The 26,963-nt window shown below is 45.5% G+C and overlaps 1 protein-coding gene across 9 annotated transcripts; it reads left to right on the forward strand.

Moving 5' to 3' along the window:
- On the forward strand, nucleotides 1-26,763 carry LHX9 (LIM homeobox 9). Of its 9 annotated transcripts, none has more exons than XM_071565436.1 (8): nucleotides 1-361; nucleotides 5,954-6,051; nucleotides 6,311-6,443; nucleotides 11,796-12,078; nucleotides 13,793-13,995; nucleotides 14,786-15,141; nucleotides 20,340-20,542; nucleotides 21,738-24,542. In XM_071565436.1, the coding sequence occupies exons 4-8, from the start codon at nucleotides 11,905-11,907 to the stop codon at nucleotides 21,993-21,995; spliced, it is 1,194 nt and encodes a 397-aa protein (XP_071421537.1). In that variant the 5' UTR covers nucleotides 1-361; nucleotides 5,954-6,051; nucleotides 6,311-6,443; nucleotides 11,796-11,904; the 3' UTR covers nucleotides 21,996-24,542. The 9 variants fall into 9 exon arrangements, with proteins under 9 accessions (XP_071421537.1, XP_071421541.1, XP_071421540.1 ...); XM_071565440.1 differs by lacking the exon at nucleotides 1-361 and adding an exon at nucleotides 7,072-8,763 and having other exon boundaries at nucleotides 5,700-6,051; nucleotides 11,960-12,078; XM_071565439.1 differs by lacking the exon at nucleotides 1-361 and having other exon boundaries at nucleotides 5,700-6,051; nucleotides 11,960-12,078.
- The last annotated feature ends 200 nt before the right edge of the window (nucleotides 26,764-26,963 follow it).

The following is a 26,963-nucleotide window of genomic DNA, read 5'->3' on the forward strand; positions in this document are numbered from 1 at the left end:
AATGGTGAGGCTGTGGCTGCACTAAAATGTTAGCTGTAGAGCCGCCGCAACCGCCTCTATAACATGTCCCCCATTCATTGATTTCCAAGTCTTTGTGCATAACACTAAAATTTCTTTACAAACGCATTTAATAATGAATCAACAAGCAAGCGTGTTTCATTTTAAGCAGTTAATAGAGGACAATCTCAAACTCGCTTGCAATATGAAACCTGAAAGAGCTGAAGGCTCCCGAGAGCCGAGGTTGGTTTCTTTTGCTTTCAGACTGGCCAGCAGACCGCAGTGGATCCAGTTGCTGAGGGTTTAGTGGTCTCCGAAGTTGCCCGCTTGCAGAGGGGTAACTGCTGTGACTGCACGCAGACACGTGAGTAACAAACCTGGCCTTTCGGCATCAGCTTCTATGTTGTCTTCATGACTTAGTAAAACTTAGTATGCTGGGGTAGTAAGAGTTGGCAACCCATCTTGTGTGTTTTACCGTGACTTTAAATGAGTCAAGGACATTTTGAGTCCAGGGAAGGTCTCTGGTGGATTTTCTTAGTCAAAATATTGCAGCATTTCCTATTAGCGTTATCTCTTAGAAATAACCTGAAGAGCACCACACTGGAGCTATTTAATTGACTGTCGTTTTATAGAAGTTCTATTTCCTTTGGCAAGTCCGTCATGTTTAGGAGGAGACTCCATGCCAGAAAGTCTGTTTCCAGACAGCTTTCATTAAAAAGGAGGGGGTGGGGGAGGGGGGAGTAAGGAACAAACCCCCCCCCCAAAAAAAAAACAAAACAAAAAACCACCAAAAAACCAGAAAAAATCCCAACAAAAAAATCCCACCAAAACAACAGGAAGATGATAGAACCAGGGGATCAAGATAGGTTTTATGTCCAAGGTAATTTAGCTTTTCCGCATTGTGTTTAAAGCTTTAGGAATTATGTTTTGTAGTGGTATGGAGAAGTGACAGAAGATGTGGGACTCTGTGGAAGAGAGGATGATTTTCATGAAACAACAGGATCTGGTACTCCAGCTAATGAGAATTACCAGTTTGTATTATGTACATCCGAGAAAGAGGCCTCCTGTGGGAGTAAACGGCAGGAGTTGTATTACTTTCAGTGGAGACAAGATCAAGGCCACAATAAACCAGTGGCCAAGCACTGTTACTCCTCCAGTGTGTGCCCTAATCTTCACCTGGGTACCACATCAAGTGTAATATATATGAGTGTACCACGGTGCATTTAAGTTACAGGTCACACTTCAAAACGGTGGAAGGAGTGGGTGAAAGCATGTGACAGGCAGCTCGGATATGCAATGCTTTGTTCTGCGTCCGGTTTTAGCTTTTTCTTTTCAAAGTTTGTGTTGCAGTCCGAGTGGAGTCAGAGACTCGATTTTTTTAATGAAATCCCGTTTGGCACTTCTCTAAGGAGACTTGTCAGTAGGCAAGGCTTTGGGGAAATATAGTTTCAAATAATCGGAACCTATTTGCAGGCGACATCGAGAGAGTGAGATCATCTCGTCCTCCCTCCTGCTCCCGGTGCTGGGCTGTACCCTGAGATGAGCTATTTTTGAAACGTCGGTATGCAGAGCATTTTTTGCAGTTCTACACGAAATACAGGGGTTTAATAACAAAAGATCGCTCTGGACAGTCAAACTGGAATGAGTTGGAAGAACACATTTAGGAAATGGTTTCTTGGACACTAATTAGGACCATTTGCTTGGGGTTGCCATTATTTTCTTTTAAGGCTGGAGGGCACAATAGATCAAATGATTTATATATCATTAACAATTCTTGTTAACCATAAGCAGGGTTGGACTTCTCCATACTGATTACCGAGTAATGCAATAAGGACTTGTTTTATTTCTTCTGCAGTGTCCATATGAGCAAGTTAACGTGAAAGACCAATTCCAAAAGAAGTGCTTCAATTCTTTTTTTTTTTTAATACATGAGTATTAACATCTTTCATTCTGCAAGAGGGGGTGTGAAACCGAAGCCCGCCATCTCTTTGTGACTTCCACTGCTGAAATACTGGCATTTGCTGTACCTGATCCTGGCTCCCAGAGAATGCATTTTAATTGTCCTAAAACACAAATTGAACCATATGTGAACCTGTGTCTTAAGTGGCGCATCATTGATCCCCCTTTACCTTTCTTTTACGCTACTAGTAATGAGTTACAATCCCATATTACAATTATTTTCAGTATAGAAGAAACTAAGAAACGGATCATATTCGATCAGTAAATCCCACGAGTGTATCTAACGTTACTTTTGTAAGCAACGTGATTACCAAGAATCGTGGATGCCCAGGAGTTTCGGCTGTTGGGAGGGCGGGAGGGGCAGGGAGGGATGGCGTTGTGTGCTGTGGTGTGTGTTGCTGTGTGTGAGCACGGCCGAGGCGGCTGTGGCTCCTCACCGGCACAAGCGGATGCCCGGGGCGGCGGAGCGCTCCCGCCGTGTACCGGGAAAATCCGCCCTTTGGGATAAGCCCATCCCCTTCGACTGCTCCGGGGGATGCTCCGACGTCTCTGCGCAGCGAGCTCGGCCATGCCTGAGCACCAGCGCGGCGTTCGGCCCCGGAGCCCTCCCGAGGCCAGGCCGGGGAAGCCGCCGCCGGGTCGGGCCAGGCCGAGCCGTTCCGTCGCCGGTCTCCGGCTTTCCCGGCCCCATGAGATGATACTGCTGCCTTGGGGCAGGGCCCAGGCGGCTCCCTGACACACTTGCTACCGGATTAAATCCCCGACACTGAGATGGGGGATGGGAGGAAGAAAGGCTACACAGAATCGCTTGGGTTCCTGAATAATTTAAATTCTTTGTATTTGATTGAACATCGGTCTGTTTGGTGTCCAAGTTTGTAAAAGCCTTTCAAAGACAAAAGAATTCTGTTTGCAAACATAATATGAAGTGAAACGCACACCACAGATATTCATGAGCACCCAGGAGGTACTGAGCACTCCTGTACGTTCGAGGTCCTTGCCAAGAGCTCCCGCATCTTTGTTTCATTAACACGGAGCCCTCCTTTATTTCCTGCTAAAGTCACCGATATCCGGACGGCTGTATTTATTGTCTCGCACGACTTCTCCCACAGATCTTCATTAAGGTTGAATGGCACTCACATAACATGTTCTATCATAATGTCGATGAATTGCTGTGCCCAGAAAATCCTAAACGAATCCCGAGCCTAGCCAGTGTCCCTGAGATGAAGCCGGTCTGCCAGCGGGAGGACTCACAGGCGGTAGTGACCTTCGGGACATCCCGATGCCTCACAGCAGCTCCGTCATGGACGTTGACTGGGAGAATTTGGGGTTTCTCGTAGAGGCTGCAGTTAATGGAGCGCCGCTATATTTTTTTAATCCTTTCTTCATTTTAGTGCTTTCAAATGGAGCAGCCAGTTTCATTTAGACGGGAAACTATTGTCAGTTTCCTGGTGTCCCATTTTCATCCCTCCTCAGCTAGGGTTGAACTAAATGTCTTGAAACCTATTCCAAAAAGATGCCTGTACAGGCTTCCAGATGCTAAGATTTAGATCATTTGAACGTCAGCGCAGCCTTCTGGTAACAAAAAAACATCCAAATGGATTTCATTTGTGTGTTAACATCCGTCAGATGGGAGAGTAGCACAGTTTAGAGCTAAAGTCTGTTTTCATCCATTTAGCAAGTAGGTCCACATGAACATCTCGTCTGGCAAGTCAATAGGTTGAAGCTGCACTGAACAGACTGAGTCCAAATATCTGAAATTACTCGGAATAGCTGTGCTAACAAATACTGATTTAATGTATGAGGCTATTATTGCTGTTTATATAGCTTCGCGTGTCCTTGCAAATAGATGGAGAGGGGGATCATTGCTGGGAGAGGCAGCTCTAAACGGACCCAGGGAATTGTGCACCCCAAAGCAATGGCCGGGACCTGGCCCCCGCCGAGGTACCACCCGTGGGTCCCAGATTCCGTGCGCAGGAACCGAGCATCAGTCACTGTCGCTGACAGGACACTGGCCCCCGCGGGTGTAGCGAGATCCTCTCCCGGCTGTCGTGCTAGGTGGGGAATTTGTAACGCGCGGGCCAGTGCTGCGGCAGCAGTAATGAAATAAAGCATAACATTAGTTAGGCGCGACGCAGCAGGTGGCTTATTATGAGCCTTGCATATTCCTCTACCTCCTGCTCCCATTAGAGCGCCAGTAATTGGAGTAAAAAACTTTTAGGCGATTTAGAGAGTAAGTGGAGGAACAGGGAAGAGCTGGCGGCTGCAGCGCCCAGCGGGGCCAGAGCCGGAGCCGGGGCCGGGGCCAGACTTCTCCCTCAAAGTCGCATCAACAATACCGTGGTGATTATGATACTAATAATTCTTATTGTTGTACCTTGGCGCAGATGGCGGCTGTTCTCTCAGGGAGGTTAAGAAGACAGCAAGTCCTATGAAGGCCCCTCTCTCTCTGCGTGTTCAGCCTCTTCCCGGCACGCACAAACCGATGGGTTCCCCTACCCCTGCACCGGGGCTGCTCCCACTTTTGCCTAGGATGGCTTTAAACTTCCTAGTCACCAGCGGATTTAACGAAAACCTTCCTTTAAAAACTCTAGCCCTTCAGAGCATGGGAGCAAGATGGGTTTGCACGGCCTCGGAGCCGGCACAGCAAACCCTGCGTAATGAGAGGTCAAGGTCCCTGCCCTGAGTCCACTAGTCCTGCAGAGACATACACGCCCGCTCACACACGTACACCCACACCCGCCCGACACCTCCCTGGCGGGTTTCTCCAGGTGAGCTGCTGCTGTTGGGTGGGATGTGCCCTTCGCTGCCCCCCCTTGCCCATGGGAACTCCACACACGAGGCCGCCGCTCCCGCCGCGGCTCCCCGGGCTCGCCGCGCTCCCCACCCATCCGTGCCCGCGGGTGGGCGGGTGTGGGCCCTCCCCCCGGCGGTCGGGACGAGGCCCGGGGCGGGGAGAGTCTCCCCGTGCCACCGCGCTATTGCCCAGCTACTGCCGGGCTGCCGCCCCGCCAGCAGAGCCGGCGCACACCGGGACTCGCCGCCCTGCCCCCGGCGCACGGCCGGACCCCGCCCGCCCGCTCCTGCGCTCCCCGGCGGGGAGCCGAGCCCGCCCTGTCTCCCCCGCGGGTCGCCGGGGCTCCGCTGACAAACTCCAAGGGAGATCATTAGCATCCCTTGTTTGCCTTTTTTTTTTAATAGATTACCAAACCGGCCACATAGACCTGAGGGTCACATGGCTCAGGGGAGAAGGACTGAAACTGTCGCAGGAGTTAAGAGAAACGGACAAACAAAGCCAAAGCGAGAAGTCATCTCGTGTGGCTGCTGCAGAAGCAGCTCCCCGGCCAAAGGGTCCTCTCAGTGAGCCCCTTCCTGCAACAGCCGCTCCGCGAGGGCCGGCGGAGGCGCGGCCACAGCCCCTCGGCAGCCCGGCCGGGAGCCGGCTCTTGCCTCCCCGCTTCCCCCGAGGAGGGAGAGTACTAGAAATGACTCTCGACCCTATATTTTCCTATTGTTTTGAGCCGGTGGATCAATTGTCATCAGGGCTGTCACCTAAGAAGCAATGATTCCGATTCATCTTGGCATCTGATTTTATTCTAATGGGTTAAATTGGGTTCACTTTTACAATTATCCCAGGTTTGACTGAGTAGTATTGCATGACAACTCACAGTTTCATCGGGTTTGGCAAAGCGAGGTTGCTCCATGAATCCGTATATCATATCACATCACATCAGGCTGAAGTTTGCTGTTTAGCGACTCCATTTGAGAGGCTTTTTATGAAAGTGGGAAGGGTTGATGCAGCCCATGGCTGGTTCAGTGCGATTTGGAAAAAAAAATGTGGAGAGATGGCAACAACCCGGGGTTTGCTGCTCAACTGTGAATAAGCACAGAACGAAAAAAAACGACGTGATGGGGAAACGCTCAGCTCGCTACTATATTTTTAACAGCCTCTCAGTCCTCGCCTTTTTTTAATTTCCTAATATGTTCTTTGCTTTATTAGTTTTATTTACAACCAGCTCCCCATTAACACCTCACCCGATTACTGAGGAGCTGAGACAGCTAATCAAGAAAATCCAGCAAACCAGCCAAAATCGAGAGGTGGGATTTATTTTTTGCTTTCATTTATTCTTATTTATTTATTTATTTATTTATTTATTTATTTATTCATATTGTTTGGGGAAATATTTCGAAATAAACAGAAAATAAAAGGCAAGTATCACTGTATGTCGGTGAGAGGTCAGAGGTTAGAAATTCACGTCAGTTCTGTATCAGAGGCTATGTAGGGGAGGGAAGCGAGAGGGAGAGAGGGAAAAAAAAGTCTTTCCACCAAGCAGCTTGTTTATTTTAATTAACATAGGGATCCTCTGCTAGGAACAAGGAAAAACCTCCATCTACTGGCTAGATCATTGCGTTTCTTCTCCATCCAAAACCCATCCCTCATCACTCATTAAGGAGGGTACAATTTTGGAAGAAGCTTCTAAGGTCTCAAGGTAAGCTCCTGCATGAGTCTTGGCTAACAATGCAGCTATTTGGACCTCATGGATGTAATTTGCAGAGTGTTTCTTTGGCATGGTGTTGTTCGTTTGTTTGGGTTTTTTAACAACACAGAATGGTAGTTTCCCCAGGTGTATTAGCAGATAACATTTCATGCATCTATGTTTTAATCTAGAAAAACAGCAACCTGGGAAGGCTGAGCCATTCAGCCCAATTAAAAAAAATCGCGTGTTTTTTGCCTTTCTTTATTTTTTTTTTTAACGGAATGGCTCCTTTCACCTGTCTGTGAATCTAGTCTGCACAGGAGTCCTTTTCAAAGGCAGCAAAAGATGATGGTTTCCAACGTCTTAATTACAACCGGAGTACAAATACGATTACGGTTAATATTAGACAACTTAAAAGCTGACAGTGCTGAGGTCCTGGGCGGTGAACAGTTTCGTGTTAGACAATAATCTGCCTCTCCTGCTTTCTTCTTGCTGTTTGATCACTTGTTTGTGGTCAGTCACAGCGCTTGACTATGGAGATATTGTGTTTGGGATTACCATGCAAAGCATCTAATTATTTATTATTTTTAAATTATCTCCTTAAGCAAATGAATACGTGGCTTAATTGACATGTTTTCAGATTATCAGGAGGTACAAGCACATTGGAGCTTTGGGGATTTTTAATTCAATGCCATTTACGGTTAAAGATACCCTGCTCTTGTGGCTTTCGCACCGCCAGCCCCCGCGCAGCCTGGATGAGGAGGAGAAGGGCTGGTGCTCGAGTCTGGCTGCGATGCACCGGCTTTTAACACGTCTCAGACACAGAGATCCAAAAGTTGGTCTACAGTACACTCGAGAGGACTCGAGAGAAGAAAAAGATGATGGTAGTAAAATATGTTATGTTTGATTCCGAAGAGGATTTTTAAATAACGTCGGGCTTTGGTAAAACAAAAATAAAAGGAAAAAATCCCAGACACCTAAACCCAAGATCAAACACAAAAAGAGCAACCCATTGGAAAGCTTAATACATTAGCCATATTTGATGCCTCTGCCGAGAGATGTAACTCTATTCAGATTTTCCGTCTTTGTGTTTAGATTACTTGTAGTACCCGCGGACTTCACAAAGAGATGAGGTTGATCATTAATAGCACTGTACTCCGCCACAAGACCGTAGAGCAGAAAATAGCGTTAGGATTTAAAAATAGACCTGGCTTTAACCACCCGACTTGCAGGCAACAGGATCGTAATGCTGTTGCCGTTTTTACCAAGCGCTTTAAATTTCTGGAAATGATTAAACTAGAAGTGTCTTGAAAAGTTCAGGTGCTGACGGAGAGGGTGTGAAGCTCTGGTGCCCTACGGGGCGGGAGACAGCTGGCCCGGGCAGCGCCCTACGCCTGCAGCCGGGACACGCCACGGTCGCAAATAGGGCAGGCGAAATCCCAACCATTTCTGCTTAAAGAACACCCCCTTCTCCCCACCCCCACCCCCCGCCTGAACACCCTCCCCTTTCTCCTAATTATTGTTGGTCAATTATTAATTTGCCCGTAGATCTTGGCCTAAATCCTCCGAACTAAACACAAGATCGTTCACGCTGTGATAGGCTTTAGATGGTAGCCCGTAGCCAGGGAGAACGCGGGCTCCGTGGCAGAGCGGATAGCAGTGACCGCACGCCGAAATCTGCTCAGGGCACACGCTAATTGCGAAGGTGGAAGCGGCTCCAGGCACAGCCTGGGGAGCTGTGGGCAGGAGCTGAGGGCAGGGACTGCAGCAGGGCGCGGCGGGATGTCCGCGGGAGCTCTCCAGCCCTGCGTGGGCAGGCAAACGCTGGACTTGTGGAAATATCCACAGCGTTGTATTCTCCCCCTGTGCCCCCCCATCCTCATTAGCTTGGGAAGCCTGGGTAGAGCCTTACAAAAAGGAAAAAACTGAGAGTGCCTGTCGCGTTACTAAAATATTCTGAATATTGCACATCAGATATCCTTCCCCAAATACTGAGGCGAAAGGAGATAAAAGCTCTCTGCAATGAGAAACTGATAATGCCGATGGATTCATGAAGTACAGGCTCGTAGATTTGGATTTTAGATTCCCTGTCGTGTTCTTTGTGAGCTTTTCTCTCCCCTCCCCAAGCAAACCAGCAAAACTCTACGGAGCCCCTCGTGCTATAATGGCAACCTCTCGCTACCAGCTTGCCTTAGAGCAGAGGAGCATCAGTTCGAAGAGAGGAATAAGATCTCAGGAACATTGAAATAGATTTACCTTGATCTCTTACAGGCCTTTTGGAAATGGAGAAGTCACGTTTGATGCTAGCAACAAACTTTTAGTGTCCCTTTAGGTAAGAAGTGGTCTTCCAGCATTAGGATGTTAATCAGAAAACGCCTTGGAAACCCCTGGCCTCCTTTACTGGAGCAGCAGTAGCTAGTAGCGTATCCCTAACCGTACCTGATGGAGCAGAAAGAAAGGACCCTCTAATTAATTAAGTGTGCCCAACCGGAGGAGGCTCAGTCATTTCTGAGTTTTGTTATGAGTCTGCCCAATTACTCCTAACGGCGTCGTCGAGCCAAGGTAGAAATGGAAATTTAACAAACAACATTTTCGGTGTCTCTGCTTTGGACCAATACTTTGACAACGCACCTGCAGAGTATTTTGATGAACCCGAGAGAGCAAATGCTAGACAAGCGGGAGGAGAGGGGAGAGGTGAGTGGTACCCTCGCCCCGAGCACCAGAGGCGGGGGCACAGCCCGCTCGGGGGGCGCAGGGTCCCTACTTTAGCCCTCGGAGGGAGCTGGGCCCGACGGTCGCCCAGAGGCTTCCCCCAGACCCCTCCTCTCCCCGCTCCCGGCGGACGCGATGAGTTTGACGGTGCTCAGCCCGGCAGGGACACAGTCACAGCAGGACAGCGGCGGCGGCGCCTCCAGGAGGGTCTGCGGGGACGGCCCGGGAGGGCGGGGGTCGGCGGGTGTGCCTGCCCGGCACACACCGGGGTGTCTTTGGTAACCCGGGCGCCACGCGAAATGCAGACCATTTCCAGGAGAGCAGACGCAACGCGAAACGGAGGCAGGGTGAGTTACCCCGACAACGTAGCTGGACGGGAATATAGGAAAATCTCGTTCGAAGAGGAAAAAAAACCAAAACAAACCCTGAACGTGCCGGTAGAGAGGAAAGACTATATTCCAACCATTAGAAATAAACTCGTCTCTAGATGAGATTTTTTGACCTCTGTAGACAGCAACCGCTGCCATGCCCCAGGCCAGGCGGTACCTGCCAGGCGAGCGCACAGGGGTTCGCCGCTGCCCGCAGCGCGGCGGCCCCTTCTCTCCTCCCTCCCTGGGCTGCACGACAAAGGCCGCGGGCCCCGCAACCGGGCTGGCCCGGGCCGGGCCACCCTGCCGAATTGCCGCCCGAGCTCCAGCTCCCCGTCGGGTCTGGGAGCGAGAGGGAAGCACCTTCGCCTCTTTCCCGGAACAGCTGGGGCGTCGCGGAGGGGCGACGGGAAGAAGGGGATAGGGGGATTTGGGGATCCCGAGTGAACAGCTCCCGTGTCCGAATTGAATCACTTTGTTTATTTTTTCCTGGTGTCTTACTGAGGTAATTGACTTATTTTCTCCAAGGAAAGCCTATCTTTACCTCCTTATTACCCACACATGGCTTTTTTTTTCTTTTTTATTTTTTTTTCCCCAGACCAGGAGTGCTCTGCAGGAGACTATGGATTGTGTAGGGATCTGCCCTTTTTAAGGGAGATTCCCTTAGCCCTTTGAGTCTCGTTGGTTTTATAGCTATTACTCTCTTATTAAAACACACACATATATACAACACATTGATTTCCATCCAAAAGGGCTAATTACATTACTTACAGTAAATAGCAGCCCTGCTGTCCAGGGTCTAGTGTGCCAACAGAGAAAAAAAATCCCGGCTTATTTCACTTGATTGACTTCATCTTTGTGTGAAATTGTGTTTTATGAGCTGTATTCTGGCACTCGGAGGAATGTAGCAACATTCAATCTGCAAATAACATTAATTTTAGCTACTTCAGGGGAAAGAGAAGGGAGGAAACTGGCTGCCTGAATCTTGGGTTACATGGAAGAGGTGACTCGAGGAGCCCCTGAGGATGTCTCCGGGATGCTTTGGAAAGGAAGTGGGGGCTGGGGTACTTCTTTCACTAGTCGGGCTCGGGTTTGGTGTGGAGTGTCCCCCAGGGAGCAGGGAGCGCAGGACTGCCGCCAGGAAGATCCTTCAGTAGGGATCGAGGTGTCAGGAAACAGCCGGCAGCTGTTTCAGGGAAAAGCAAGGAAGAGTGGTGTGAAAAGTAAGTACGAAAACTGGAAAAGGAGGGGAGGGGGGAACAGACAGAGAGATTAGACAGGAAGGAATGCATCGCCCGGTCCTCTGCACACAATAATCGCTCGCAGTGCGCGGCTGTGGAGCGGGCGACGGGGAGAGTCCCAGCAGGGCGTCCCCGGGCCGGCCGGGGCTGGCCCCGCCAGCTGCCCGCAAGAAGCAGCTTTCTATTCCGCGTGCGGGTGGAGACTCCCTGGGGCAGCAGGGCGGGCAGCGCCCCGGTAAGTCCTTCATCTGCCCGGGCCCCTCCTGCCTCTGAAACTCCCTCCTGCCTTAGGACCCCTCCGCGGCCCCCGAGTCCCGGGCGCGATCTGGTCTCTCCGTCCCTCTTCGGCTGGCCCGCAACGGCGCTTCTCTTCCTTCTTCCCTTTCCGCGGTCGAGGCTGGAGCGGCGATGCCAGCCCGAGCGGCAGTAGAACGGAGGTTCCCGCGGAGCGGCCCCGGGGGGAGCGGGGCCCCCCTGGGGGGAGAGGGGCCCTCACTGAGGGAGCGGACCCCCGGGCCACCCTGCCCCTCGCCAAGCGCCGTGGCCGCCAACTCCCGGGACTCCGTGTTTGGGGGAGGTAATAAACCCCACCCCACCCACAGCCCCGACCGTAATGTTTGTCACTGCTTGCCCATCACTAGGGGTTGAGAGGAGTATGACAGGTCTTTGTTGTCTGAATAAAAATCAGCGGCAGCTCAAGGGAGAGAACTCCTCCTACTAAATTATCAAAAATGGGCTGGCTTTAGTCTCTTAACAAATTGGACAGAGCTCCGGAAAGCAGCAGTCCCAAATCCAACCTACAGGCACTGGGAACTTTAAAGCAACCAGGGACTGCTGAAAATAGCACTTCTTTTTGCTTTCTTTGTATTCAAAATTATATCCTTTCCCCACCGATTCTACTGCCCCAGGTCCAAGTCTCTCCAGTCAGGAGCCCCAGGTCTCCTGAACAGTAACAGATCCTTTAGTTCGCTTTTATTATTTTATTTTTAAAACTAATTATTATTACATTTTCTCCCCCTTGTTTGTTTTCTGCACATCTTCAGGAAGCCCTCGGTGCTTGTGCAAAGAGAAGCTCCTATTGCAACCTCCCTCTCTGCGCTGTGCGCCTCGGTGTAAACATTTTGGATGATCTAAAGACTCTGGGGTCTGTATATGGAAATAGTGGGGTGCAGAGCAGAAGAAAATACTTGTCCTTTCCGTCCCCCAGCCATGCTTTTTCACGGAATCTCCGGAGGCCACATCCAAGGAATCATGGAGGAGATGGAGAGGCGATCCAAGACGGAGTCTCGCCTGGCCAAAGGGGGACAGATGAACGGCCGAGAAACGGTAAGAAAGGAGTTGGCACTCTTTACAAGGGAATCCCTGCAAGCATGGACCGGCACCGGCACCGGACCCTGGCTTTGGGGAAGAGAAAGGCGCTGCTTCCTCCTGCCCCTTCCCTGCCACCCCTTGCTTGTCGAAACCCTTCTGAGGCTCCTTGTAAACCCACCCGTAACGTTGGGTGTTGTGCTGGCCGGGCTCGGTTATACCTTTGTCCTTGCGTGTGCTCTCTGGAGCAACGGGGAAACTATTTTAAATCGTACCAGGGACGGGTTTTCTGCCCTTGTGGTGGAGGAACCTTTTGCCCCTGTTCGGCCGGCGGCTGCTGCTCTGCGCCTCCGAGCAGGGCTGCAACTAGAGCTCCCGAGGTACGCTATGCTTTTTCAGCACTCCTGGCAACTCCTAAATTAAACCGCAAACCGCTACTGCTTACTTTTTTAACTGGTTTTGGTCTGAAGTGCGTTATTGATACAAAGAGGCACCGCTCTCTCTGAATGTTATGCTGGCCGACTACTTTGCTTAGAAGTAACATCCCTTTCCTTAGTCAAAAGGACCAAAGTCTTCAGAAATGTGTTAAGGGACGGCGGAGAAACTGATTGTCACGCTGGGCTTTGTGCAAAGCGAGATCTCCCTTTCTCCAACTTGTAGGGCTTCCGCCGATCGCGCACAAGGCTCTGCACACAACGTAACGGCCTGGAAAACTGCTTTAAGGTTTTGGACCATAGGGTCCTTTCCGCCTTCTCTTAAATAAACTTGCACTTTGTTGTGTGAGGATTTGCAATGTAATTTAACTCGCCTTTTCAACTTCTAAAAAGAAGCGGGGGGGGGGGAGGGGGAGGGAGGGGTTCGAGGAACACAACTTCAGATTAGAAAATTAGTTTGGAGTTGGCACTTTAAAACAGTTGGGACTTTAGAACAAGATGTTTGGAATTTTTTCTCCCCTGATACTTTACCAGCAAGCGCTGCCCAAAGTTTCACGGCAGAGCTTTTGTCTCCGCCGTCCCTCCATCTCCCTTTGTCCCGAGCGACACTCCTCGTGAGGAGCAGATCAATGGGAACTTGCAGAAGTTTACTGACAAAAAGAAGCTAGTTTGAGCTGAAACCAGCCTGTGCCACTTTTCTGCCCATGCCCCTGGCCGGGCTGGTGAGCGTTCAGCTCACTGCTCTTTACATCATCCACCTGTCTCCTTTCTCTTACTCCTGTTTTAAATGGCCTCTTTCTTTAGATAAGTGATTTTGGCTCGTTTAAATACAGGTGAAGATTTGCCGTAGAATGAGTGCAAGCTCGAACCCTCTGTCGTAAACTTTTGAAACAGCAAAAGGATATTTTCCTGCTTTAAAATGTTGCTCCTGTGAAGTGCTCTGGGGTTAAAACGCTAAAGTAACGGGGAAGCCTCAGGGTTTAACTTCAGTACTTCAGAAAAGAATGGGCTCTTCTTTTCTCACTGCGGCCTAATCAGTTGCCTTCTCTTATTGAAATGACATTAGATCGTTAGGAGAGTTTTACCGGCATAAACACAAAAGCTGAATCGCGATAAACACTTTACTAGCAAGGATGATCCCGGCTCATCCTTAAACTTCCCGCCGGGAGCAGAGTTTGGTCCCAGAGAGCAGTCTCTTTGTACCAGCCCCGGGCCCTGCTCAGGACCCATCCCTAGCCCGGCCTGCCTGCCTGTCTTTCTCTCCCTGTCTCATCCCTTGTGGTGTGGTTGTTTTGCAGAACATGCCCCCCATGAGCCCCGAGAAGCCTGCTTTGTGTGCTGGTTGTGGAGGGAAGATCTCAGACAGATATTACCTGCTGGCTGTTGACAAACAATGGCACCTCAGGTGTCTTAAGTGCTGTGAATGTAAACTGGCTTTGGAGTCAGAACTCACCTGCTTTGCCAAGGACGGCAGTATTTACTGCAAGGAGGATTACTACAGGTACAGCATTCAGTCACCATGGGTTCAAAAGCATAGCCCTTCAAAAGGCATTATGAGCCGAAACGCTCTTTTCTCTACATGGGCTTTCAAAGGTAGCTTTTCGCCGTCAGCGTTTCCTTAATCCTGTAAACGTATCCCCTCCGAAAAGTCTCTCACATTTAAAAACTGGACCGAGCGTCAGGGGATGCGCTGACCGAGCATGTGTGGCGGTACACAAACAGGCGAAGGCTCTTCCGCTGCCCATCGGTTTCCCTCCTTTAATGCCAGCGTTAAGACCCAACAAAAATTTCCCTCCGCCCGCAGCTTGAGGGTTTTACCGCGGTTCGGGGAAACGCCGCCCTGTCCAGCCCCTCGGAGTGTGCCCGGGCCCGGGCTCCGGGAGCGGCCACTGCTGATCCATGCCTTTACAGCTGTCCCGGGGTTCAGCTCCCTGCTGCACTTCTCGTCCTGACAGCAATGGCAGGAGAGCGGGGACCGATTTCCCCCGCCCCGTCCTGCCTGCGTCCATGCACACGGGCAGCGGGAGGGCTTTTGCCCGAGTCCTGAGTCTGTCAGCTCGGCGGAAGGTGCGAGTCGCTTGCCCTGGGATTCCAGCACCGGATCCCGGGCGTGTCCCGACACCAGGAGGGCCAGAGGCCACAGCCAGTGACACGGGCCGTCCTAGGGCCAGGGTGGGCGCACCCCTGTGGGGGCCAGGCTCCCTCACGTGGCCGGGAGAGAAGGCGAGCGGCACCGGGGCAAGCCCTGCCTTTGCCGTTCTAGTTGATGCCCACTTTTCTGTTTCCTTCAGAAGGTTCTCCGTGCAGAGATGTGCCCGCTGCCACCTTGGGATCTCAGCCTCTGAAATGGTCATGAGAGCCAGGGAGTCGGTTTATCACCTGAGCTGCTTCACCTGCACCACCTGCAACAAGACTCTGACCACGGGCGATCACTTTGGCATGAAGGACAACCTGGTTTACTGCAGGGCCCACTTCGAGTCCCTTTTGCAAGGAGAATACCCCCCTCAGTTGAGCTACACCGAGCTGGCTGCCAAGAGCGGAGGGCTGGCCCTGCCTTACTTCAACGGCACTGGCACAGTCCAGAAGGGGAGGCCCAGGAAAAGAAAGAGCCCTGCCTTGGGAGTGGACATCGTCAGCTACAATTCAGGTGGGAAACACACGCCGAGCCTGCCTCCCGCTCCCCCGAACAGAGCGTTCTCGGGCTTCCTCTCAGCTAGGCAGTGCGTGAGTAACTCAGCCAGGCCAAATCTTGCTTAACCATTGGAAAATCAAACAAACAGCCCTCTGAGGGTTGGAGCATTTGCAGAAAGGCTAACAGCAGCCCTCCTCAAAGGCTGTCTTTGCCTATTAATGTCAAACACCCAAACTTAGCCACTTCCCAGGGTAAAGACCAAAAAAAAAAAAAAAAGGAAAATGAAAAAATCCCAAAAACACATAGCTGTCCCTCTCTAGGAATCTCAGAAATACTGTTGTTATTATTTATATTTGATTAGCTAAAAGCATTTCACTACTTAAACCTCAAATTAGAAGTAACCAAATGAATCAGAAAGAATGGAATAAAAGTTATAGTATAGGGCTTCTACAATGGCAATGTAATCCAGGCATAACCCGATTTAGATATTCAATTTATAGTGATTAATTCTTCAGGCTGAATAATTCTGTTTTACTGGCACATAAATAACCAAACTGTACAAGAGGTCAACGAATAAATGTTGCTCCAAGTAACTAAAATCTAACAAATGTAATTAAGGAGAACGGTTTCTGTTCTCTCAACAGTAGGAAAGGAGAAAGTGTTGTCCAGTATTAAATATCTTTCCTAACTCCAGTCACTTATGTACCCAAACTATGTATAAAACAGTACTAGTGGCCAGAGGCAAAGGAGTTTCAGGTATGATCAGGCAGCTGAGGCAGAGTTTCATTAGATGGAAGACGAGAGCAGTAAGGGTAAATGTGAACTAGCAAACTCCTGACTCCAAAATTATTTTAGCGAAACTTAAGCTCCAGATGGACGGTGACGAGGAAAGAAAGCTGTGGGAAGCAAGAGTGGTGCAAGGTGCTTCTCCATGAAGCGGGGAGCCGTCCAGGCCGGGACAGGAAGCCGAGGGCTCCGGTCCCAGGGCTGCGAGTCGCTGGTCACACCGGGGAGCCAGAACAGGGGTCAGGGCCTCCTCTTCCGACAATCGCGGGTCGGTAGCAGTGCACCGCTGTCGGCCCGGAGCTCTCCCCCTTCCACTAAGTTCAACCCTCTGCCACTGAGATCCATAAGGAATCCTCCACCGCCCCCCTGCCCTACCCATCCCTCCCCCGGCACCTCCTCTGGGGCCGCTCGTGAAACGGGCTTTAGCTGGGAATCAGGGAGCTGTGCAAGGCGATTTCATCTCCTCTGATGCGTAGACCTTGGAGCCGGGGTAATCACTGCGCTAATTGTTCCTTGTTAATTGAAGATGACATTGGAATCCCTGGCTACGGAGTGGCTTCCAATCAATCCTGAAAGCTGCTAAAGAAAAGGGAACCTGTAGCACGGCCAGGGTTCATTCAGTCCCAGTTTCGAATGGTGCATTTCCCGTGCGCTCTGCTCTGTGCTATCCCTGGTCCGCACACCATCACCCGAACCTCCAGATTCCTAAAGGAAAATATTACTAGGACTAATTTAACGTTAGAATTAGGGCCAGAAATAAGGGAAGGATGAAGAGTTGTCGGTGGGATAAAACATCCCTAAAACTTCAGGTCAGGACTCAAGAGAGACATTTGCGAAGGCTTGACATAGTTTTTGTGTGCTAGTCTTAAAACTCCCCTGTTTTACAACAACAGGTCTTATAAGATGTACCACTGACTCCAAATGAGATGAAAAGGCACTATTCATTATGAAATTACGTTTCACTGCATTGAGATCTCACCAAATCCTCAGGGCAATGGAGAGGGGAAAAAAACCCCACCACCAAGAAATCAACAAACGCTCGAATCTGATGCTTCGTATTCAGGCTAGATGGCTGAGAAATCTGTTCTGTTAGGGTCGAGATTTTATTTTTTTTAATAAGTGTTATCTAGCAATGTCCAGGGTTGATCCGTGGGCTCGATGAAGTACAGCTAAACCCTGTATCGGATGGAAACGACTTCAGCCCGCTGACCCACTGCGCTCCATATCCAGGGTTAGGAAAACGAATCCGTAACAGTTACGAAATGAGTTGCAGCAGATAAAATCTCTTCTTGAGAAAGAGAAAAAATTTCTAACTAATTGGCAGCCACTTCTCTACACACATTTTTCGTTCCCTGCCCTGTGATTCAGTAACTGCTCTTGCATGTAATCATTTGCAAAGGGCAAGCAGTGTACAGAAAATTAAATGTCGAATACACGACTGCCGCCTTCCAAGGGAGGAGCGGGACTCCACAGCCCACCCTGCAGCCCCAGCAGGCCGTGTCCCGGTCGTGGCTGCGGTGGTGCTGTCGCTCGCCCCTCTGGCGGGGCGGGGGCGCGGTGCCCCCGGCCGGGACGGGACAGCCGAGGGGCCCCGGGCGCAGCCCTGCCCCGCAAGTCGGCTCTGCGCTACAGCGCACGGCGGCCGGGACACCGCGCACCGCGCCGGCAGCTCCTCACCGACAGCCAAAGCTTCCTCCTGGCACTCCGTGTTTGGTGGGCACCACGGGTTTAACTTCCCCGGCAAGCCAAGGCGGTGCCCTACCGAAACAGCCACACCCGCGGGTGTATCCATGTGCCAAGCCATTGTGGAAAACGAACCCGACGTTTGAAAACGAAACTCCGATGAAGTTAACAACTTCACCCAGCTGAGCATAAGCATGTGTGTTTTCACAGGCCATCCGGCAGGCCCTGGCTCAGATTTGGCTCCATATTTTGTTTCCGGGGAGCTGAGCCCAGGGCCAGAATGGAAAATCAGACCCTGCTGCCGAGTCTATAACAGCTTTTCTATTCTGTATTTTGTTTGGTAGTTTAATTTCTGTTTCTCAGCTCCTAGGTTGTAAAGTGGAAACACAACAATAAATAACTCAAAATGTTATGAGGTAAAAGTCATTCATACCTGTGAGCTGTCTGGAATTAATGTGAAAAATGGAAGAAACTATTCAAAAGTACTTAAAACATTCAAGGCTTTCTCTATATTACTTCTTATATCATAGAATTAATATGTATTTTGTGGGAAACTGTGTTGACTTATAGCTCACAGGATACAGAAATGAGATGGTGAAGATTTCCCTAGGATATTTGACACTGCTGTTGCTCAAAGAGCTGTTTAATTTGTTTCATTATATATCTGTGTGTGTGTGTGTTTGTATGTGAAAAACTATGAAGAGTCCACTTGAAGAATTTTTTGCAATAAGAAGCAAACTGTTCTAGCTCTTTGGAAAGCAAAATTAATCAACCCTCCAATCTCACTGTGAAGAGGTGAACAATAATGTTTTGCCTAATTTTTTGCTTCTCCTTAGTTCTCCAGGAGATAGTGTAAAACTCTGCTCTATGATGTGGCCAAACTACAAAACACTGTTTCATCCATGTAAAACAGAGAATGAGCTGTAATCATTGTATAAACCAGGATTGTCTGAAGATGCTTGAAGCCCTCTTCCCATTTTCTCTTAAAAGTAAAAGTTGAAATAAAGTAGATCACAGACATAAAAAAAAAAAGGTAGAGTACAGAAGCAAAGGCTTACAGTAAGCAGGACAGAGGAGCCAGAGGAAACAGGAAAAACAACACAAACAAGCAGCTTGAAACTGAAGTAAAATCTGAGGACAGAATTCTGGTACTGTGATTTGTGTCAGCTCATAAGTTGCAGCCCACGCAGTTTGACTGAAGGCAGTGTGATTGCTTGTGAAAACAAGTAGTAAATACAATCCAAATCTGGTCTGATATTGTTTTTAAGGCAACTTTCAACTCCTGATATTTTCAGAAGTGTCAGCTTAGTTTGTTTGAAAGTGCAGATATACTTCTTACCAAGAGTAGAAGCAAAGCTAGCTATAATTAAATATTCACCTGATTTTCTGTCAAAGTGTTGTCTTACCAGCATCTGTTCATGTTGACTTGTCTTGTAATTCAAAAGAGAAAACACCTTCAAGAAACTTTTTATATTCTCCTGGTTTCAAGTTGCTTTGTCTCTGTTTTCAGCTCTGCTGATGTCAATCTCTCAATATTGTGTACTTTCCTTCTTTCTCCTTCTCAGTCTACCTATTCAAATTAGGAGTGGGGGTCAGCTAGGCCTTGTAAATAATCCAGTAACTATTGGAAAGCAGTTCAAAAGTCCAAATGAACAACTAATGAAACTGGGTTTAATTTCCGGGTATTCTGAAATACTTTTTAATTAGATCTTCTTTAATTAATATTCCCTGCTATGATGACACCATTGATTTTCTCTTGTATGACTGAGCTATCTTTATAAAATGAGATGCTAGAAATTGATAACCCTTCTGTTTAAGCTGAAAAGAAAAATGTAGATGTATTTCTTACTTTTTTTGCCAATACCGTAATTTCTTCCCAAAATATTAAGTAATGATGCCACTGTCCCCAAACAGCTGCAACCCTTGTATACAATTCACACCCATAAAAGTGTAATTCTTAGACAAATTTATCTTTCACAGACACTTTGAAAACTCTGAATCAGGAAAATCAGGGAAGCTCTTTTCAAGTTTTGAGTCCCTAGCAGGTTGCTTGCAGAAATGTCCTGAATCAGTATTAATTAAGAGCTACTGCTGATTGGGATTGAGGTTCTGAATCAAGCCCTGATGCAACTGCTTTCTAGACATGCTTTACAGAAGAAGATCTTTGAGCAGTTCATATAAACTCCCAGACAGAGTCCAAAAGCATTTATTTTATTAGCAAAAAACTTCAGATGTTTTGCTTTCTTGATGAACTGTCACAACAAACTTTCCTGCTGTACATCTATTTATATAGGTGCTTGTGATTTGGGGAAAAGCTCAGGAACTTTCAAAATGCTGGTTTGACCTTTTTTCTTCTCTCAAGCTAAGAGTGTTTCAATGAGTGAGATTTCAAAATCTGAATGAGATTTCAAATGACTCTTTGATTGCCCAAAGCAAAACCATCACCACAGGGGAAAAGACTTGTATGAAAATAGACGCCAAAGGAGAGAGAACTTTCTAAACCTGCCCTTAGTAGGTACAAGCCTGAGGGACATAGCATATTTTAAGAATAGGAAATGATAATATTCTGGATATTTTTTGGCCTAGTTTAATTACCACTGTACTTATACCATCTTATCCCTTCCTTCCTTTCTTGCTTGTTTGCTTCCTCTTAACAGTATGTGACTTAAGATTTTTGCCTTGGTTCATTCATCCTACGTGATACATGGCCATTAACTCCTTGTTCCACTTTGTTTATTGAACAGGTTGTAACGAGAATGAGGCAGATCACCTGGACAGAGACCAGCAGCCTTATCCCCCATCCCAGAAGACAAAGCGCATGCGCACCTCCTTCAAACACCACCAGCTCCGTACCATGAAGTCCTACTTTGCTATCAACCACAACCCAGATGCCAAGGACCTCAAGCAGCTTGCCCAGAAAACAGGCCTGACCAAGAGAGTTCTGCAGGTAAGAAGCCACATCATAGGCTTGACAGAATTTCCCCCTACCCCTGCTAGTCAATAGCATTTCCCTTATGTGTAACAACAGCAATATACATATAAATACTTTTGCTGGGTGTCCCTAGAGGGTGTGCAGAGGAGGACGGTATTACATGGCACGAGTGCTGAATGTATGCCTTACGGCCCCAAGGCAGCCAAATATAACAGTGTGATTTGTAATTAGTTGCCTCCTCGACATGAGGAGACCATCTTCAGAATCTATCAACCCAGTAGATGTCCTGGGATCTGTGGTGACCTTCCTAAGGGTAGAGGCAGCAAATATACTAATTTTATGCACACTGAGTGAAGTCTTTGGGCTCCCCAGAAGGAGTTAGTATGGCCCCTCACTAAGAGACCCCCTGATATGTTTAAAGTAAGGTTTGACCAAGATGATATTCCAGGACCAGCTGACTCCCTCTCTCAATGCTTGTTACACAACTGTTTTCATTAAGGGCTTACATAGTCAAAAGTCACTTTCCTATGAAGAACAATCTATTAAATTATGTTAAAAAATCTCTCTACTGTGTGTGCTAGCTCAGTGAAGTTAAAGTGAGGTGTGTGTTATATGCAGAGTGCTAAGGAAGGGCAGTGATTGAGGTAGAAGGAGAATCCATTGGCAGCAATTCCTTGAGTGTGTTACATGTCACCTAAAACATTTTCAGTGAACCTTACAGAACAGAAAGACTAGGTGACCCATGTCAACAATCTGTGTGATAGAGATGGTATAATTACCCCTCTTTCCTCTTCAGCCTTTTCAAATAATCAAGGCAAACTTTCAGTCTTAGCAAAAATCTGCTCATTCACCCTTTGCCTCGATCTTTATCGTGTCTTTACCCCAGAGCTACCCAACTCAAGGAGCACTACATGGCCATCAAGACAGTTGCTTTCATTTAGGGATTGAATGAGTAGATTTTTCTTGGGGGTCTGAAAGGGCTGCACACTGGGCTGTGACATTCTAGTGAGCACCCGTAGCACTGGGTCTGTGCACAGGGTTCCGCCTGCGAGAGGCAGAACCACCAGTAGCAAAAAGAGATGTAGAATGACTTGTGTGATGTGCCACACAAAAACAGCCATCAAAAATGACTTAAAAGCAAGAACAGAGACAAAAAAAAAGCAAAACAAAACAAGCATCGGTAAAGAAATCAATTGGGATTGGTTTGCAGGTTTGGTTTCAAAACGCAAGAGCCAAATTCAGAAGGAACCTTTTGCGGCAGGAGAATGGGGGTGTCGATAAAGCTGATGGCACCTCACTACCGGCACCGCCCTCAGCAGACAGCGGCGCTCTCACTCCACCCGGCACTGCGACCACTTTAACAGACCTGACCAATCCCACTATCACTGTAGTGACATCAGTGACCTCTAACTTGGACAGCCACGAATCCGGGAGCCCCTCACAAACTACCTTAACGAACCTTTTCTAACATTTCAGTTTTTTTTTTAATTCTTACTCTTCATTATTATTATTATAATTATTATAATTATTATAATTATTTTCAAGCCTTTTTTTAAAAAAAAAGAAACAAACAAACCCACAAAATATTTGGGAAAATAAACAGCTTGATGTGTAGCATCTGCAGCCACTTGGCAAATGAGTTTGAAGTAATATGTTGCTATAATAAATGAACATTTATTGTTGTTAAATTGTATTCAAATTTTTTAAAATTCATCATATGACTGAAGAGAAGGTTATGAATCATTCTCATAAGTGCCTCTTAAAATTGTATGTTACTTATTTCCAGAACCTTGAAAAAATTGATTGTTAACCACTGCCCCCCCCCCTAAAAAAAAAGGATTCTGTCTCTCCTTGATAACCAGATAAAAACCAGCACCAAAAGAATGCTGTTTCAGGATTGTATGTTCACTTGCAGCATTTAAGAATCCTAAATTTAATTTCATTTTTAAAATGCCTCTGAAAGTTTTGTATGATTTATTTTTTAAATGTTGAAAAATAAATACAGAATTAATGAAACTAATCATCTAAACAGACTGGAAGTGCCAGTGCTCTTTTCTAATGCTTTAGTCACAAGCCTGATCCTCCCTGAGCACTGGGGATCTCACTGGGATAGCTAAATGCTCCTCTGCCAGTTCTTCACCCAGCTGGGACGTCCTTGGCCACCACTGAAAGTCATGCCTGGATGGAGGACTTGGAGAGAGAGACCCAGTGATGTGAGTGCATGTGGGTGAGAATGGCAGGATCAGGCCGTTGGTCTCCAAATTTTTGTCCTGTACACTAAGAAGACAAGATCTGGAAAAAACCCTCCAGAATGAGCTCACCTCTAGAAGGATATTATTAAAGTAATAATAGCAGAATAACAATGGGGGTGAGAAGTCCTACTGATCTGAAATATTGCATAGGGAGCGGTTTTAATTTTTGTCTGTCAAGCAGCTCTGATTTGGAATTTAAAAAAATAAAAATTACAGTTTATTATGTGGCTTTGACACCCTACCATCAGAGCACACAGGAGGCTGCCTGGCTACTTTAGTGAATGCAAAAGTAATTCTCAAGAAGGTGTATGCACGTCTACTATTAAATGAATTTTTGATAAATCCTACTTTTTTTTTTTCAGGGAACATGGAAATAAGCAAAATATAATTTATTAAGATGTTTAAGGAAAATTGTTTCAGTACAATTTATTCATCACTATTTTGAATTTACTTTAGATGTTTTCTGAGATTGTATCAGACACTTTGTTTAACACAGGAATTTAAAATCTTTAGTTAATATCTCTAACATAAACTTTTTAAACTTTGTATGAAAGAAAAAACTGTCAGCAAAAATTGTACAAAACCAGGAATTGGCAATGAATAACTTCAAAGCCGATAAACTCAGAAGCCTTGTGGATGCTGATCTGAATACATTTCTTAGTTTACAAAAGTGATCTTTCTTTTTTTTAGTTTTATTTAAGCTAAAAGTCTGAATGGTCTGGGCAGTGGTGAATGTTCATTTGTATCCTTTTATTGTAGTTGAACACCAATTAGATTGTGGAGAGTCTCAGAAACAAAAACGAACAAAACCCAGTCAAGATCTATGTCTTGCTTTTAGTGGATTGTTAAGAATAACTTTGCACATATACCCCACTTTTTAGACACCATCAAATCTCTTTTTGGTGGTCAAAGTGGCTATTTAATATATTTTAAAGGTGGCCTTTTTGGCTGTATAAATGTGTGGTTACATATTGACAGTTCACTGCCCACATTAAAGTGCATTATTGTAATTTTTGCTCAGGGTTTTTAGAAAATTAGCACAGAAAAGTAGCTTATTTTTAAAAAAAAGATGACGGAAGAGATGTTAACACTGTAATAGAAGAAAGGTGTGTTTGCCATTATATATTTAGCAAGTATGGTTATCATCTTCTAAGGATATTGAATCTTGACTTTTCCTATTTCTATTACCTTATGGGCATTTACCACTAACCAGACCAAACGACCTTGGTAAGGCTGAGATCTTTATTAATACACTTTTACAGGTAAAAATATTGATACTTATAAATTTTGTTCTTTGACAGAACAATATATGGTACTAGAGATCTACTTTATTAAGTAGACTAATTAAAACTCAGTTCTACTATGTGCCTTATGATATACCTTGGGAGTAAGTTTGTGAAAAATCAGGATATATGTGTTGTTTGTTAAATTAACTGTTTTAAGCCCTTTTGACACCTCACTAGTTTTGTACTGTTTTACCTCTTATTTCTGAAACTCTTTTTATGGTGTATCCTGTTAGAGGGGACAAACATGTCATAGAAAGCAGTTGTGCACTCTTTCAGATATAGTTGATAAATCCAATAATCTTATATATTGAGCTTCGTGTTTATAGTACAGTAAGTGGTCTAGCAAAATTGTCCATGTTTCTTTGTTTATTGATAAATGCATTGTATAGAAACTATTTCCCCTAAATATTTATGGACCAAACAATTGTGATATATCCTATTAAATTTGTGTGAATAAACCATTTTGAATCTAAGGAGTTTTATTTCCCATCAGTTTTTCCTTATTGTTTTTTATTTTTGTTCTTTTTTTTTTTTTTTTTTAATTTGAAGTCTACATGTACCAGTGCGTCTCTTTACTTTTACGGTGCCTATGAACAATTGGTATTAAACACAGAAACACAGCTTTTAAAATATTTTACAATATGGTTCCTTCTTAGGTTTTCAATTTCTTCATATTCGATGTATATGCTACTGCTGGTGCAATTTAGATTTTAGCCTTTTAGACTCCTTTTTTGACCATGCAAAGTAATGCCCCACTGATTTGTTAGTGAAACCCTGTCTTAGACCTCTAAAAAGGCCAGAAAATTAGCAGCTAAAGTAATTGCATGACAAATATAACCTACATAGTATGATGAAATGAATCAAGATTTAATGCTAGGTATATTGAACACAAAATAGAATTGCAGACCCCGAAAAGCCAGGTTGCTCTGTAGTTTAATAAATTGTCACTATGATTTCTTTCAGGGAGAACAAATCATGGGGCATTACAGCCAAACATCCCGACGTTTGAAAATTCCCTAAAGTATTAAAAGAAGGGGAAAAGTTTGATCGGAAATCCACTGCAGTGAAGACAAAGACAATATTAGGTTATGATAATCATACATTTAAAAATCTATTGAGCCAAAAAATAAAAAGACTTGATGTCATTTCCTGAATGTTAACAAAACATATGTTATTTTATGGTGTCTAATTAACAGAACTGAAGGCTTCAACAAATTGTGTGGTATCAAAAACAAATTTAGAGAAACTATGTATAAAACCAGAGCAACCTGGCAGCAATCTACCCAGCCCATATTCGACGAAACCTTTTCTTTAAAAACAAAAAATCACATTTGTCAAGCACAAGTACTTGTAAAATAAAATCTGAGCACATTCATTCCACTTGCTTGCTAATGTGTACTAGTCATATCTGTTAAATGGATTTTTGTAAATTCAAAGAGAACTTTTCACTCATCCAAGATCATAGGACTCAAACCTCAGTAACTTTAGTACTATTGTTTCTGGATAATTTTTTTTTAAATGAGACAAATCTGCATGCACTTTTCCATCTGTCACATATAGTGTACATTTCTGTATGATGAATTTCTCTTTGATGTTTCTTGTATGATAGCTCTCATTAATAAACATTTTATTTGATGCAAACATAGTTAACTTTATGTAAACACATAGCTAATTGTTCCAACTAATTTAAATTTTTCTTTTGAAGAGAGGCAGTACAGTGCAGTTCTAATATGCTATATATATCTAAAATCAAAAAGAATGAGGTAGCAATACTGTTGCACAGTGTAAAATTACTTCCTTTGGTGTTAACTTTTTAATTTTTTAACTTCCTGTATAAAACTGACATGTTTTAAAAAGAAATTCCCATCAGCATCAACAATAAAACAATTCCCAAATTCTTCATCAATATAAGAAAACACAAGTAGTACAGTATATAAAATCCTCGATGACTTCTAGAGTACAAGGATATGATTTGTGGATCCCTGAGCTGCTTACAAGGTCACTATGCAATGAGGAAATATGCTACAGAAAGTTGGTCCTGAGATTCCCAGCCCAAATCACAGATGATTTTTGCAAGCCAACGAGCAAGTATAACAATAACCAAATCTTAGTAATGAGGTTTTGTAACTGTTAAGCAACTATTTGCAGAAAGATTTTTTAAAATATATTCCTATTTAGCTGTATAGCCAAAGCATATGTTAAACAAATTAACATATAAAAGATTTGCCAGAAAATCTTTCATTAAGATGACATTTTTATTATATACTAATGAACCCTATGTAAACAATGTAACTTTTATGAATGATGGACATTAAATATTTCACTTACGTGTATCCTCAGCATTTTGCATGTTTTCTTAAGCTTTTCCAGTTTCAGAATTCTGAAAAACCCCAAAACATACAATTATTAACAACACAAGAGAAAGTTATGTACAGATTACTGCAGCGATCTCTGGAAACTGGTAACTAAGAGTGTTCTAAATGGCAATAAAAAGGTATCATTTATTGGTGGTAATTATGGGAAGCATTGTTTAAACAACCATTTTATAGTATGTTGTAAAGTTCTATTGAAAAGTTTAGCACGGTGGACTTAATTCAAATCAGCTTGATCAGAAATTTAAGTATATTGTGAAATTCTTAAACTGAGCCTTGTGCGTATTTATTACTGCAGAAAGTAAGTAAATGTAGGAAAGCAATTATTTGTGTCACAGCCACAATGTGGTTTCCCTGTTGTCCACAGGAAAATATTACAAACATTAATTATTCCAAACAGTAAAGAACTTGGTGGTGATTAGGAGCAAGAAAAAAACCCTATGTAGTATAACTTTTCTTTTATGTCCTTGCATTCCTCAATAAGTTAAATTTCTTCTCTTTCTCATTTACTACTTAGTATTGATAT

Source organism: Pithys albifrons, chromosome 10, assembly GCF_047495875.1.
Source record: "Pithys albifrons albifrons isolate INPA30051 chromosome 10, PitAlb_v1, whole genome shotgun sequence".
In the NCBI taxonomy this organism is placed as follows: domain Eukaryota; kingdom Metazoa; phylum Chordata; class Aves; order Passeriformes; family Thamnophilidae; genus Pithys; species Pithys albifrons.